A 17,227-nucleotide genomic window follows, 5' to 3' on the forward strand; every position below is an offset into this window, starting at 1 on the left:
CCTAAATAAAAGTTAAGTATGATCGCTGTGCCTGGCAATACTCTGAATCTTGTATTAGTATTAAATCAAATCACCTTCCCAACACTCCTTGGAGGCAGGCACCACTCCATTACCACCGAGCACATGAAGATACAAGTGATTACACATATTATCCAGGACACAGCTCAAAAGTTTGGATTCCCATTCAGATAGTTTTCTTAACCACTATGCTGTATCTTTTCCCTAAAACATATTCATTAGTTATTAATATTATTAATATTCATTAATATCCATGGCTCATCTACATATTGATTGAAGAATGAATTTTCTCAAATTGGAAATCAGAAGCAAAAGACAACCAACCAGCTGCTGTCATTCCTAGTGTACAGTTAGTATTCCCCTTTGCCTCTCCTGGTTGTAGTTTTAGCAAATTGGGAATTGTAGCATCTACCTAGCATACCTTAGCACTCTTCTAACTTTCATCTCAGGCTTCTTTTGAACTAAGGCATAGTATAAAAAAGAAAGACAATAAAGATTAAGTAAGATGATGCACATGAAAATGTTTTAGAAAGAACACAATACTATGCCAATATAAATTCTTATAATCAGTGATATGAAAATATAAAAATAATTTAGCTATTCCTGCTTCCCTCTTCTATATTCAATTCTTTTATTTGACTGCATGACAGAAGAACAGGAAATATAAATGCATTTATTCATTACCAATTAGCATAACTTAGCAAATCAAAAAGTTCATAGCAAATGTTCATCTGCTTTAGCTAGAGTAAAATGTTTTTTTAAAGCTCAAAATTAGCAGTACATAAGACAAAAACAAACAAAACAAAACAGCCAAACTGGTATCATTCTGAGAAAATCCATTATTTACCTTAATGATTTTTGATAAAAGAACACATATTTAAATGCCTGCCAAATTTTTGTAAACATGGTTTAATTAAAAAAATACGAAAATGTGTTGCCATTTTACTCCCTTTAACTCACCATTTCTTTATTAGTGGGAAATGAAATTAAAATTCCAGATAGTTAACAAGTTTAAAAATGTCTAAAACATGAGTAAACTATCAGGTTGCTCCTCAGTCTTGAAGAATTTCTTAATTTGATTTTTTAAAATATTAATTTCTTATATACCACTTGAAAAAATTACTTTGCTTGAAACTACAACTGGTGATTGCAGCTAATGAACTGCTGCTAAAAATATTACACACAGGCTATATATATATATATATATATATATTATATATATATATTGCATATAAAAATGTGCAAGCCTTGTGATGTGCTAATTATTGTGCTAGTTGCTACTACTTCTTGAAGATATTGTGGTGAATAAGACACTGATGACCTCTATTTTCACTGAGTTTTAATTTTATCAAGGGAATCATACACGGAATAGTTTTTCAAATGTAATTTTGCTAAGTGTCATGAAAGGTAATATACAGTGCTATAAAAATGTATAGTAGGAAAGCTAGCATGGTTTGAGGCTTTAGGAAAGGCCTGCGGAAGGACGTGAGAGTTGCAAATAAAGGATGTGGTCAGGTAAGGAAGGGAGTGTTTGAGTGGGATGACTCCAAGAGCAAGAACAGTAACATGTACAGAGTTCAGAGGTTGGTACATTCAATAACTGAAAGAAGGCTTCCTTGGCTCCAGCCAAGCCATCAATGTGGAAACCGACAGGGGACTATTCATGTGAGCCTTATAGGTCAGCTGGAAGGCACTGTAATCATTGAAGTCAGTAAGCTGAACAGAGACATGATCAGAAAAAGGAAAGGAAAAAAAAGATACATATTTAAAGTCATAATAGCTCATGGGGAAATATAAAATTTTATAAAACACATCAATAATCAGAATTAAAGGCATCTGTGCATAACAGGAAATATTTCACTTTCAGAGAACAAGAAAAATAGGTTTATTTGCATTATGCTTATTAACTTGTGGAGTTATTCAGTGTCTGGTAAGTGAATGTTCAAGAAAAAATATTGCCGAAACCGGTTCGGCTCAGTGGATGGAGCGTCAGCCTGCGGACTGAAGGGTCCCGGGTTCGATTCTGGTCGGGGGCATGTGCCTGGGTTGCGGGCACATCCCCAGTGGGGGGTGTGCAGGAGGCAGCTGATCGATGTTTCTCTCTCTCATCGATGTTTCTAACTCTCTATCTCTCTCCCTTCCTCTCTGTGGAAAATCAATAAAATATATTTTAAAAAAAGAAAAAAAAAAGAAAAAATATTAATATTTATTACAATGTTCTATTTTTTATGTTAATGATTACTCATTTATTTCACCCCTTTGTATTCAGCATGTCTCTGTTGAAATAAACCTACATTTCTATGAAAAAAATGGAAATTACAGATTTTAAAGTTAGAGATATACAAGACTTACATAAGATATTGAGATAGACGGAATTAAAAAAGGTGATATATTGGAGTTAAATATTAGAAGCCATTTATTTGGAGGACAAAAGAATAAATCTTCAAAGGATTGCTGAGTCCTATATCAAAGAATAGCCTCAACATTATATTTGATATCACAAATATGGTTAATTTCCAGACATTTTAGAAAGAGATGCTAGAAATGTGTTTATTGATTGTGTTACTATTGAAAGTTCCATGAGAAGTTTCCAAAAGAGAACAGATGTTTGACCTACCCTAAGTTGAATATATACAGTTAATGTGATATTAATATAAACATTGCACATAATTTATGAAGTTCCTGGACCCTCAGGGAAAATACTGACCAAGACTCAGGAAGTAGTTCTAGTTCTCATTGTGAACTTTCATCAGACCTTTCTTACGTGAAAGTTGTCAATATTAATTCACTAGGCCCACTCAGTCTGTCATCGGCAAACAGTTCTGCTTTAATCTGGTACTTGCCTGCTGGGAGGCCTATGACATGCTACAGGTAGAACTACAACAAAGGAGGACAGTCTCAGGAAAAGAACCTGCTAGCTACTTCAAACTATTGACACTCTCCACTCTAAGGTACAGGCTTCTGAGTTTTAAATTGATCAAGGTAGTCACATATATAATAGTTTTTCACAACTTCCAGAGAAAAGCAATAGACTGAGCCAGGATTTCTAGAATTTCCAGAAGCAGTGAGCTTAATATAGGACTGACTGCAGTAACTCAGAGGTGTTGTTTTAGTTTGGTTTTATTTGGAAAACTGTTGCAGTTTCTAAGTAAACCCCATAGCCCTTTTCATTATTATCTTACATTATCTACTGACTGTAACAACTTTACAGACTCTGCTTTTGTAAATGAAATATAACATTAAAAATGTCTCATTAACCCCCAGTTCTCCTTGCTTTACATGAAGACATCGTTATTTGCATAGGTTATTTTTATCAGAATATAATTGAATAAAACAATTGTGTAACTAAGGCCTTGCTGAAAAGGCCATATTTATGAGTGATGCTCATTGTGTCAGGAAGAAACAGTTACTTTTAAGGAACTGAAGCTGATTTTACTTCTGGATACAATGCCTGCTAATTCCCTCAGGAAATGTGGTCAGGTGCTTGGCTGGCACAGTGCAGTCTCACAGGTCGGAAAGGATACCTCCTGGCAGGTTAGGGATATTAACACTCCGGTGTGGGGTGAATTTCCCGCCAAAATATAAGCTGGCGCGGGCAATTATTTAGGTTTCCCGCGCAAAATCAGGGATTTTTATGATACCTATTACCCCAATGGGTATGAAACGGTTCGCATACGCAGGTAGGTATCTTTGTGAACGGCAAACAAACAAATATTTGGTAATACGCAGTTACAATCGGCCCGAGTTTACACGTTTCCCGCACTCCACCGCAAATCTATGAACCGAGTTAAGACGGCTCCCGCGGAGTACGCGCAATTCACGCGAGCCGACTTAACTCGTTTCCCCCACTCCAAGTGTTAACAAGTTCTGATGATCCTGAGAGAAGAGGAATGTACCCAAAGGTATAGTCATGCAGGTAAAATTTAGTGTATAGTTTATAGGGCTTCGCTTTCTAACCAAAAGCTAACAAAAAATAGAAGTGTTTTATTTTTATTTTCTCCCGATTAAACACATCTTTATTGAAAGCATTCTCTGGACAGGGTGCAGGTTCTGGGCATACAATGATGAATTAAACAGTTAAAGCCCCTGGTTTATGAGCTTAGTGGAAGAGTGAGACAACAAATGCATAAGCTAATATGAACATCTAATTACATGCAAGAATTAAACAGAACAATGTAATAAGGGATAGCTAGAAGGCTACTTAAATGTACATGAACTGTTGAGTGCAATTGCATGTATGATTAAAAACAGGGCATACTCTGAGATTCCTCTCTGGTGGAGAAGAGAAGGAATTTTTGTGCTTGCCTAAACACATGACTGGTTAAAAACATGGTCATTTGTGTTCAGGGCCTCGGGATTTAGTAATTGAATGAGATAGGAAAATAAGAAAGGGGAGGAAGCATCAATCTTTGTTTTTTTCTAAGACCAAAATGAATTTTATTTTCTTACCCAGAGGCTGAAAGAAGAATGTAGGAGTGGGGGTGGTAGACTTGAAGGTCAGGCCTACCACATGACAGATATTTGATAAATGTCAGTTTCACTTCTCTTAAGTTCCCTCTAGGAATCAGTCTTATAAAAACACTAACATTCATTCTCCAGCATTTTTTATGAGCGTAGCCTCATCAAAATAGAAACTTCTAAAAATCCAATCTGAGATTCTTTATAAAATCTTCCAGGAAGAAATTAGTTAATTCGAAGCACCTGGGCTTTTGCTGTAGAAAAGTAAGTCAGCCTCATATATGCATTTACCAATCTGTCTGTATCTCTCTAGCTGAAAAGCTGGCAAAATCTCCTAAAATTCAAACGTTCAAATGGACATTCTTAACCAAATAGAAGAGAAAACTATGTTAGTTGATTTACATATTTTATCAATCAAGAACCTTCAGACAATAACGAACTTTGAATACTCATATTTTTAAAAAATGTTTTTTTGCCCATCATAATATCCTGGGCCATGGCTTTCACATTTATAATAAAATACACTGATATACAATTACCTGAAAGAAACCCATATAAAACCCTAATGTGCAAATCGACCAAACCTAGGAACAGAACAACTGGTCGCTATGACACGCTCTGACCACGAGGAGGCAGACACTCAACGCAGGAGCTGCCCCCTGGTGGTCAGTTCGCTCGCTCCCACAGGGGGAGCGCTGCTCAGCCAGAAGCTGTGCTCATGGATGGCGAGCACAGCAGTGGTGGCAGGAGCCTATCCTGCCTCCGCTGCAGGTGGGCGGTAAGCAGTGAGGAGTCCCGGACTGTCAGAGGGATGTCTGACTGCTAGCTTAGGCCTGATGCCCAGGGAGATTGGACCTAAGCTGGCAGGGGGACATCCCCCGAGGGGTCCCGGACTGCGAGAGGGTGCAGGCCAGACTGAGGGACCTCCCCTCCATACATGAATTTCGTGCACTGGGCCTTGAGTCCTATATAATAAAAGCCAAATATGCTAAGTGTTCGACCATTCGACCATTCGACCAGTTGCTATGATGTGCACTGAACACCAGGGGGCAGGCACTCTGACTGGTCGGTTAGTTTGCTGCTGGGGGTTGGCCAATCTGCACTGGGCAAGATGGGCCAGACACACCCTGGAGCCCTTCGGCAGCCCCTCCTCAGCCCCGATTGTGCACCAGTGGGATCCCTCGGCCTGGCCTGTGACCTCTTGCAATCCGGGACCCCTTGAGGGATGTTATAGAGCCAGTTTGGCCCGATCCCCACAGGCCAGGCCAAGGTACCCCCCCGGTGCATGAATCCATGCACTGGGCCTCTAGTATTAGTATAATATGTTATGACATGACAAATATATCTACTTTAAAAATAATTCACTCCACTTGTCAATAACCTTATATAATAAAAGGCTAATATGCAAATTGTCCCCACGGGCAGGAGTTCAACTGACCAGGAGTTAGACCTACACTGACCACTAGGGGCTGGCACAGAACATGGTGGGTGTCGGTGATGTGGCGCTGGCAGCGGGCGGCAGTGGAGGTGCTGCCAGCCCCGATGGGCCCCAACAAGAACGGGACTGCAGTGGGATGGTGGAGCAAGTGAGTGGGCGGTGCCAGGCCAAGGAGGGTTTGAAAGGAGGCCCCTGCTGGGGGCAGTGGCAGGCTGTCGGTGGAAGAGAGGCCCCGGCTAGCAGCCGGCAGCCACTTGAGACCCTACCCGGGCATGATTTTCATGCACTGGGCCTCTAGTATTAAATAAAATACCAGCTATTACACTACTTTTACATCATGTACTAGTTATAACAGTCTTACAGCAATTTAATGTTTGCAGTTTACACATGACAGAATATTAAAGATATAAAGTTATAATTTTCTACTTTAAACCTAAACAGCCAAAGCAATATATTCTGCATGACTTATGGACATGTAGGATTAGGTATCATTTAAAGTACAGATTGTATTATGTGTTCAATTCATACTTACCCATAAAGTTGAGATAGCCTTCTCCGCCAAGGGCATGAGTAATGAGTCGAATCATTTTATGAAGCTGTATTCCACGATCAATAACTGGAGTAAAAGGGGTCAGAACACTCATGTTGGTATACATTTCAGCATCCATCAACCAAAATGCCAGTGTCTTATCCCCAACAAGTGCCTGCAGAAGTAAAAGTCACTGAGGTGAATGCAAGGAATAGGAAGGAAGCAGCTATGATTTACAGCAGAATAGCACAGGATGAACAGCAATGTAGGAGAGGTATGTGAATTAGTATTAATGTAACGCATATGCCAATAATTACTTTCAATGCTAAAGATGAGCCGGTAAAACTTGTTAGAAATCAACACATGTTTTCAGGACTGATTTGATTTTTTAAAAACAGTTTGGTGAAAAATTCATCATCCGCTGCCTATTATAACTGAGCAGATGCTTCAAATTTTCTGACATTGGAATATTTATTATAATGTTGAAAATTTAAAATAGCTTGCATACCATGAATTTATTTATTTTGAAAGAATGTAAGCTTCTAAAACTATTAATTTGTTTGTATATATATGCAAGTATATGTATTTATATATGTATATTACTTATATATAATATGTATATAAACATAGTACAATGGACTCTCCTCCCCTTCAGCAGAGGTTTGACAATTTTTTCTTAAAATGTAAAGTTTGCTTCCACACTGTATTTGTCATTTAATCTAAATTTTTTTTGTTTTACATGAAAATAAAATAATTGATAAATAGGGCAGGTTACTCAGAAACACCCTGAGTAGAAGAGAGGCCTCATAACAACATGAATTATTCATGGTTAAAAACAGCTAACTAATGCAAAATTTTTAATGACAAAAAATAATATGTGTATGGTGGAACATATAATAGAGATTAAACCATTACCTCATTACCCTATTACAATTATTTTCAGTTTTAAAAAATTTTTTGACTTACAAACCTCTTATACTCTGTAATCTATTTTGAATTAAAATGACTTGTCTTTAAAATATACTGTTCCAAGAGTACTACTCATTCCATTGGTCTTGTCCTTATGCTGTGGGCCAAGAACGAATTGGTTCAGAATATGGTTCTTGCCACAAGAATTCTCAAGGTTTGATTAGATGGTAACTGTCATTTGTGTTATGTGAGTTCAAATTATTTTGCAACCTCTTTGTTCTCTGACTTCTAGGTAAATATTTTAAATCTAAACATACAAATAATGTGAACTGTTATGTACTAAATTGAGCCTACACCCCCTGCTTCCCAAAAAATTCAAGGTGAAGTCCCAGTCGCCAATGTGATTATATTTGGAGACAGGGTAAAGCGGTAATCAGGACTAAGTGAGTCATAGGGTGGGGTCCTAATCCAGTGAGTGGTGTCCTTATATGAAGAGGGAAAAAACGCCAGGGATAAATGTGCACAGAAAAAGACCACTTGAGGACACAGAGAGAAAATGCCATCTGCAAACCAAGGAGAGAGGTCTCAGGAGAAACTAAAGCTGCTGACACCTTGATTTTGTACTTCCAGCCTCCAGCACTATGAGAAATAGATTTGTTGTTTAAGCCACCCTGTCTGTGGTATTTTGTTGTGGCAGCCCTAGCAAACTAATACACATACTAATAAAATATAGCTTCAATCTGACATATAACAGAGTTCCATATGAGTATAGTTTGAAAATAGGCTCTACTGCTAAAAAAAAGTTTGAAAACAATGTATATAAGATATAAATATATTTGTTAAATTGTGATTAGACAGCATTATTTCTTAAACAATTTCTCCTTTCCACTTGTTTTGAATTGTTTATATTTTTATGGATAACTGCTTATTTCTGTAATCTCTGATTCTGTTATGAAATCATTTTGATAAATTCTGTTATATTTTTACTATGATGTATACATTTCTATATTATTCATTTTATAAATATACAGGATGGGGCAAAAGTAGGTTTGTAATTGTTCTTATGGGAAATAATACAGTAATTAATAAATAATAATACAGGAATAAACTGTTTTACCCCTACTCACAACTGTAAATCTACTTTTGACCTACCCTGTATATTCATAATTTTTATTAGATGTATTCGACATTTGCTTTTCGAAAGAACTAGGCAACTTGAATCTTTTTATACATTCCTGACCATCTATAATACAAGGCAGAATTACCTGATTCTTTAAAGTCTGAAATAATTCTAGATAACTCTATAATGTTTCTATACATTTTGGATGATAATTATGAAAGTGATCTACCAGTTTCATCTTCAGTTTATCCCCTTCATTTATTTATTATTTCATTCATTCCTATAAAATAAGTACATATTGGAAACTCAAAATGTGCTACAACTGCTAGGAGTTTGTAATAGAAAGATATGATTTATGTATGTATTCTAATTTTCATATTGTTATATTTCTGGTGACTGGTTTTCACCATCCTTAAATTACTATTATTCATTTATTATTCTGCACTATTTTGGTTCTGTTTTTTCATATTTATTTTATCTGCTTTGCAGCCAATTTAAGTTGAAAAGATAGCAGTGCTCCAATTTGAAAGATGCAAAATTTAGCATATGTCTAGTTCATGAGTCAGCACACTTTCTATAAAGGCCAAATAGTACATATTTTAGGCATTATGGGCCACTTTCTCTGTCTCAGCTATTTGAAAGCAGCCACACACATAATGAGAATGAATGCGAATGGCTGTGTTCCAATTAGCTTTACCAAAAATAGGAGGCATGCAGAAATTGGCCCATGGGTCTTAGTAGCTGACCTCTCTGATCTACTTACACTTTCTTAATAATTAGAGAAGACACCTGAAAAACCATCTGTAAATTTCTGCTGAAATAAAAGAGAAGCTTATTGTTCAAACTTTAATTTTCTTACTACGTATATGACAAATAATTTTTTAAATTTTACTTTCTCATTTTTAATGTTTAAAGAATAAGTTTTATGTTGTTTATGTGTGGATTAATATAGTTTTAAGTAACTAAATGGCCATTTTCCCCTATTTATTTATGTTTACTGAGTGACTAACTAGGCACAGTCACAGTACTAAGGCTGGAATCACAAAGGTGTAAAAACACATTTTCTGCCTAAAACATGATGAGAACATAGATGATGGAGCAACTATTCTTGCCCTAGATGACTAGAGGGAGGCTTCAGAGAGAATGTGGTATCTGAGCCGGGCTGTTGGGTATTTTATAGCCGCTTCCAGGTGAAGCTGGCACTTGTAGCTGTGTGGGCAAAAGCACAGGACTGGAATCAGGGTAACCTATTCAGGAATGGGGGGAAATGTGCAGCAGTGACAAACAGAATGACTAGCGAGTTGAGCAGAGAATGAAGGTAGAAACACTGGCTCATACCAGATTACGCATGACCTTGAAGGACAAGCTTTACTCAGGAGGTCTAGATTGACAAAATGAGCTTGCTCTTTGGAAAATATCTCAGGCTGCATTAGAGAAGATGGACTGAAGCTGAGGGGACAGTGATCAGTTAGCAGGAGATTTTAGTGACTGAGGGGAAAATGAGGAAAGCCTGTCAAAAAGCATAAAAGAAAACTTCTAGAAGGAAAGCTAAAATGGAAATTAAAATTAACCTGGATCGGCACCAATATTCCTCTCATTACAACAAAGAAAAACAGGCAAGATAACACTTGCAACTGTCATTTACAATTTTTTAATTAGAGTTTGGCAGTATAAAAATGGATCTGCATTTTGAAGCTGGAAGTTATAGATTTACAAAGTAACTTTAAAATGTTTTCCAAGCATAAATAATTTTCACATACAGAGAGAGAAATTTACACAAATACTCATTTACCTGATCATGGCTCTCTGCATAAGCAATGCACTTTTCAAGGTAGCGTCTATTTGTGAGTGTGTGCACTATGTCGCCCATATTCCAATCTTCATCTTTAAACTCTTTAAGTAGCTAGATGTAAGAGAGAATATAATTAGCATAAACCATTATAGTTCCTACATTAAATCCCAAACTTAGGGTATGCATCATAACAACCCATATTATTTGACACAGAGATATAAGCCCACCCATATAGCAAAGATATCTTTATTGAAACTTTTTCTGAAATCACAGCTTTTAAGCAGACTGTCCAAAATGACATTGGTGTAATGTGTGTGTGTCTGTGTGTGCACAGGTATATTTTTACTTTTGTGCAGATGGTTTAATCATTGCACTTTAGAATTTTTGCAACCATTTTTCCCCTGTAACAATTGCTACCTCTTGATTAATAACTACAGAAAAGTGTTGTTGTGCAATATATCTCTTTCTGTAACTTCCACAAGGCAGAGGTATACTTGCTACATTTTTAGGTTAGGTTAAAAAAACAACAACAAAAACTAGCAGGAACAGTGTTTTGTTCCATTCTTTAAAAATAATAATTTAAAAACAACTATTATTTAAAAGTTTAAAGGCTAATTATTATAACATAAGTATCATCTTAACAGACCACACATTTTTGCCTCCACTCATTTGCACTCAGTCTTCAATCTGCCTCTGTCTCTCTAACACCACTTCAATTGCAAATGCCCTTGCCAAGATCTCAGGTCAGTAATTGCTCTTTCTTAGGCAAATACTTGCTGTACATGTTGACAAGACTAACTCCTTCCTTCACCACCAAATGCTTTCCTTCCTAATCTACACTGAAAACTTCTGATTGCTTGGTGTTCCCACCACTCTGGGCATTCTGCAGTCTCTTTCTCTGTCTGCCCTAGAAAAGCTGGTGCTCCTCAAAGCCATGTCCTTAAAATAGCCTTTTCCTTTACTCTCTTTCTGCATGGGCTCATTTCTCTGTTCAAAGTGTCAATTGCACTCCGTGACAGGCAGAATTCTAGGGTGGCCCCATGATTCCTGCTCCCTCATAGTCACACCTTTGTGCGACCCTTTACATAGAGTCTGGGTGGGACCTTGAATATAATGAGTGCCCTCTGAAGAAACCATGATATAACTGAATAATGTTTTAAGTTGCTAAGTGTGTAGTAATTTGTTCTGCAGCAAGAGAAAACTAATGCAGATGTTGGGAGCAGAAGTTGGGTTCAGGCCTGCTTGTATCTTCCTTTGCTGACTATTTTTTCCCTGTGGAATTCAGATGTGCTTAGCCATTCCTTGTAACTGCTCTGTGAATTACTGGGCACCAGAGGGCAGGCTGCCTTAGGCAGGATAATGGTCACCCATAGTTGCTCACATCCTACTGTCCAGAATCTGAATACCATGAATTACAGGGATCTCCCTAAAAAGGAGGCATGACTTGTGAGAGTAAGGGGTGACTTGAAGATGCTACCCTGCTGGATTTGAAGATGAAAGAAGGGGCCATGAGCCAAGGAATATAGGTGGCTTTTAGAACCAAGAAAACTCAAGGAAACCAGAGCTGGAACGTAGCCTTGCCAGAGCCTTGATTTTAGACTGTGAAGACCCATTTCAGATTTGTGATCTACCGAGATATAAGAACTACATGATTGTAAATTTGTGTTGGTTTAAATCAAGATAAAGCAACACTTTGAAACTGTTACAGACCTACACAATATGCATAACTAATTTTTGACAAATGTATTGAAATAATTCAATGGAAGGTAGACATACAGGGGTGGGCAAAAGCAAGTTTACAGTTGTTTGTATGAAAAAAGGCATGTAGGTTATGGTTATTAAATAGCTTTATTAACTCAAAGGAATGTCACAATGCAACTGTTAGCCTACTTTGGCCCAACCCTATTTTTTTTTTTTAACAAACCAGGCTGAAGAGTTGGACACTCATAGGAAAAAAGAAAACATTGATTAAGTCTTACGTATTGCATAAAAATTAACTCAAAATGGATCACAAACTTAAATGTAATAGTAAAAATATAAAATGCTTAACAAAAAACATAGTCAAAGAATTCTTGGACTGGACACCAAAAGAGGGACCTCTAAAATGGGATTCATCTGTAATACCGTCAACAATGAAATTTAAAAAATTAAAAATTAAAATCACATTAAAATAATAAAATGAAATAAAAAAGATAAATTGGCAGCAATCAAATTTAAAATAAACAAAGAACTTTTGCTCCATGAAAGCCTACATGATGAAAAAGCAAACAATCAGGCTGGGAGAAAATATTTGTGAACCACATATCTAAGGAGTTGAATCTAGAATATACAGAAAACTCATAATTTCACAGTAAACAAAAGATCCAATTAGAAAACAGTCAAATGACAGGAACAAACATTTTACCAGAGAATACAAAGAAGAAGAAAAAAAACATACAAATGAAAAGATGTTCGCCATTATAGGCCATCAAAGAAATGCAAAATAACCACAGTGAAGTATCACTACAGATCTATAAAATAACTAAAATAAAAAAAGACATCACCAGGTGCCATTGCTGGAGGATGTACAGAAACTTCATCCCTCCAACAATGGTGGTGAGAATACAAAAAGGTGCAGCTACTCTGGAAATAGTGTGGCAGTTTCTTAAAAAATTAAATGTCCAACTACATGATCCAATAATGTAGAGAATTTATCCTAAAGTAATTAAAAGAAATGGGCATCAATGCCAGCGTATGATTTATGGTCATAGAAAAACCTGCAAACAAATGTTTATAGCAGCTTTTCTTTATAACAGCCAAAACCTAGAAACAATCCAGATGTCTTTTAATGGGCAAATGATTAAACAAACTGTGGTATATCCATACCATGGAATACTATTCAGCAGTAAAAAGCAATATACTGCTGACACATGCAACAACCTGGATGAATCTCCAGAGAACTTTGCTGAGAAAATATGATAATCCAGAAAGGTTATATACTATATGATTCTATGTATATAACATCCTTGAAATGACAAAATTATAGAAATGAAGATTAGATTAGTGGTTTTAACAGCTTAGGAAGTGATTGGGGGCAAGAGGGATGTAGGTGTGGCTATAAAGGCAACCTGAGGTGAAGGAAGGGTTCTGAATCGTGACTGTATCAATGTCAGTATCCTGGTTGTGATGCTGTACTGTAGCTTTGCAAGATGTTACCATTGGGAGGGATACTTGCTAAGAGAATATCAGATACCATGGTATTATTTCTTACAGCTGCATGTAAATCTATAATTTTCTCAATACAAAAAGAGTAATTAAAACCTATATGTACTAAAAAATACTATGTGCACAGTAAATATTTAGTGGAATTAATGAGTCAATGAATGAGTACAATTAAGTACTCATATCACCATTACTTAAACAGTTATCCTATATAATAAAAGGCTAATATGCAAACTGTCCCCTCGACCAGGAGTTTGACAGGGAGTTCAACAGGGAGTTTGACCAGGGGGCGGGGCAGGGTTGGCCAACAGCCCATGGCCCACCCCGGCTGGCCCAGCCCATCTGCCCCTATCCTCTAGTTAGATAATAAAAATGATCAAATAATATTAAATGAGAGATAGCAAATTTGGCATATTTTGGATTGGCAAATATTTGTTCAGTAAATAATTACACTAATATCATATTACAAACTACTGATTTTGAAATCATACAAGTATAGTAGGTAATTTGCTTCTGAACAACAAAAACATAAATGGAAAGACCATATTATGAAGCAACATTCTAATCTAAATCATACCCTAAAGGTAAATGACAATGAATGCCACAGATATTCTGGGTAAAGTTCTTTGGATTAATACTCTTGCATGTTTCATTGACAGTTGAGGAAATGATAGTCAGTTATGCAAATATTTTATTAAATGTACAACTTATAAAAGTCAGGGAACATTTCTGAACTTTAAAAATATTACTTTAACTCTCCCTAGTCTTATTAAACTAAGAGCCCTGTTTTTGTGATGCAAAAATATTTTTAAATAACTACATAAAACAGAATATGGCATCTGCCTCAGAGCATTTACAGTCTAAACAGACAGCATGGTCATATCTTAGACAGAGGACAATACATTTTTTCCATTTGTATGATGTGCTGTCTTGTACGATGCCTTCGGCATACAGGGTACTACAATGTTTAGTAAGTTAAAAAGAATATTGCCATCATTCAAAAAAGGAAAATGATTACACTGTGAGCTAATATTGTTTGGAAAAAATTCTAGGCTGATGTACACCTTGAAATATTCTTGAATCTGCAAGAATATTGGCCAATGGTGAAGGCTTCTCAATGGGAAGTTAACAAAGTAACATTTGGCACTTGCTAGGGAAAATGTGTAAAAAATTAGAAATTGTAAGTGATGGTGAGTAGATAAAGAACCTTAAACCAAGGTGAAAAACTTGAAGACCACAGCAGTTTTTAAAATGACAAATAGAAAGTAACATTCCCACTTATGAAAACTAGATGCTCATTTGTTTGTTTGATTTCTAAGATCAGTCCTCTCAATAAAACACTTGTTTTTTGAGTTGGCAATGTTTGAAGAGTCATTATAAATGGAGAAGCAGAAGTCATGTTGGTAGAGTTTTAATGCCACAGCTGTGCATTGTACAAACTGCCTGGAGCTCAGGAAAGAGTGAAAAGATGAGTACAATAACCACTTCCTTCAGAATAGGCTCTATGGTTTTTCTATGGAAAGTCAAGTATTTCTAACACTGTGATCTCTTGCACCAACTCATGTCTGCACTAAAGGGCTCATCAGAAAGCTATGATTATTTAATACACTAGAGGCACGGCGGGGGGGGGGGGGGGGGGTGCGGGTGTCCCTCAGCCCAGCCTGCACCCTCTCACAATATGGGACTGCTGGCTCCTAATCACTCACCTGCCTGCCTGCCTGATTGCCCCTAACTGCTTCTGCCTGCCAGCCTGATCACCCCCTAACCGCTCCCCTGCCGGCCTGATTGACACCTAACTGCTCCCCTGCCGGCCTGATCACCCCCAACTGCCCTACCCTGCAGGCCTGGTCACCCCCAAATGCCCTCCTCTGCCGGCCATCTTGTGACAACTTGGGAGTGGCCAGCTTGTGATGTGAGGGCGTGAGGGTCAATTTGCATATTACCTCTTTATTGTATAGTATATCGGACTCCTTACACATATTCAGCCTACGATTATGGAGTCGGCCACTCAAAAATGTTCTATCAAATCTAAGTGTATATAACAACTTTAGTCCGGTAGGCATACATTAAATGAAACAAAATACAATACAAACTACTTGACCTGTCATTAATTTTAATACAACTGTATTAGAAATGATGTGTAAGATGTAATGATGTACAATTATTCATTCTTAGTTACTTACACATGCTAAGGACTTTTAAATGTTGAATAAAATATGTTGAGGAAAGACCATATTATGAAGCAAATACTTGGAATTAAGGAGTATCTTCTACATTTATTGATAATTTGCCAGCAGAAATGTGTGGAGAGCGGCTACAGCATTTGGACAGGTTCAAGCCTGGGACTAATGAGAGGGCACGGTCCACTCATGGCAAAGCCACGTGCAGGTCCCAGCTTGGAGGGCAAAGCCCTCCCAGCACAATTAAAGCCAAAGGCTATGGTTGTAAACTTGACCTTATGGTCCAAACCTGTGGTCCCAGGTGGTTGAATGATGTAGGCTGTGGGAGGTGCAGCAAGTGCTGCCAAAACAAAGCTTGATAGAGTTCTCAGGTGCATGTGATTAAGTAGATTCGAAACTCGGAAGAACATTGTAAACATCTTGACCACGCCCTTGCTTTGCCTTGTGGAATCTGACTATAAAATAAAGACTCAGCTTACAGGCTGTGGCACTTTCTCTCCATCTGAGAACAGTGTCCCACCCGGTCCCAACTGTATTCTCTTGTCTGTCTTCTTTAATCCTTCACCGCCCCTCCTCAAGTTCACCCCTGGCCGTGTTGGACACAGTTCAGAAATGGATGCTTTGATGAAGTTTAACATGTTTTAAATATAGAGCACTGAAGTTTTGTACAATTGCATTGATAATGCAAAATTCCCTTTACACAGCTAACATTATATTAATCATATTTTCCCCTTTGCCTGAATAGTGCAAATCTGAATACTTTCAACTAGAACTTCTAGAAATTTGAGAAGCACAAGACTTAACACATTTATGGGAGAATTTAGTATTTAAATTATAATATCTGTAACTAATAATTACAACTAATAAATAAATGCAAAGAAATAATAAATAAACCAACATAATACATGCTATCCACACTCAAAAAATATTTACAGAAGATCTTACCTTAATCCATTTATCTGGAATTGCCATGGCTAATCGATAGTCAAAGCCACAACCTCCCTGGGAAATTGGACAACATAGAGCTGGCATTCCTGATACATCCTAAAACAAAGGACATCAGCATTATCTGTTCATACTGCTCACATTTTTATTAAATATTTCTTTGACATTAATGGTAAGGCCAATAAATAAAAACAACAAACAGGGGCACAGACTTTGATTTTTGTAGTGTTTTGATAGCACAATTGTAAAAATAGATAAAACTGTGATAGCCTATCTCATTTCCCCCAAAAAACTTGCATGTTGATCATTGCAGGGCAACTTTAATCCCATGAAGCTAAATTTTTCTTTTCTTTGTTATCACATAGAGAACACAAAATAGTACAACTATTATTGCTAAACATGCTTTCTTAGACTGATTTTTGAGCTACTCTGTGAACATTTTTATTAGTTACTGCTTTCATGAAACACAAAAATGCACGTAGCATATATCTGCTATGCTTGCTATTTGGCATGCAGTATATTTTGTGAGCACTTAGCTCATTTCTGATGAACTGGAAAGTAGAGTTAGTGCATTAGTAGTGAAGCAATAAGATGGCTTTCAGTGTAGTTGGTTATACTTGGAAAGGTTCTCTGAGGT

General features: G+C 37.0%; 1 protein-coding gene across 1 annotated transcript in view; it reads right to left on the minus strand.

The window, feature by feature from the left end:
* Positions 1–17,227, minus strand: part of GBE1 (1,4-alpha-glucan branching enzyme 1) — a 349,168-nt gene that overhangs the window by 93,572 nt on the left and 238,369 nt on the right. The window contains exons 10-12 of the mRNA XM_070406022.1: positions 16,591–16,689; positions 10,265–10,375; positions 6,447–6,618 (exon numbers count right to left, since the gene is read on the minus strand). Coding sequence (XP_070262123.1) covers positions 6,447–6,618; positions 10,265–10,375; positions 16,591–16,689 — 382 coding nt within the window. The remainder of the gene's footprint in view (positions 1–6,446; positions 6,619–10,264; positions 10,376–16,590; positions 16,690–17,227) is intronic.

Source organism: Myotis yumanensis, unplaced genomic scaffold, assembly GCF_028538775.1.
Source record: "Myotis yumanensis isolate MYYU_CA2020_CCGP unplaced genomic scaffold, mMyoYum1.0.hap1 SCAF_2, whole genome shotgun sequence".
NCBI classification, from domain to species: domain Eukaryota; kingdom Metazoa; phylum Chordata; class Mammalia; order Chiroptera; family Vespertilionidae; genus Myotis; species Myotis yumanensis.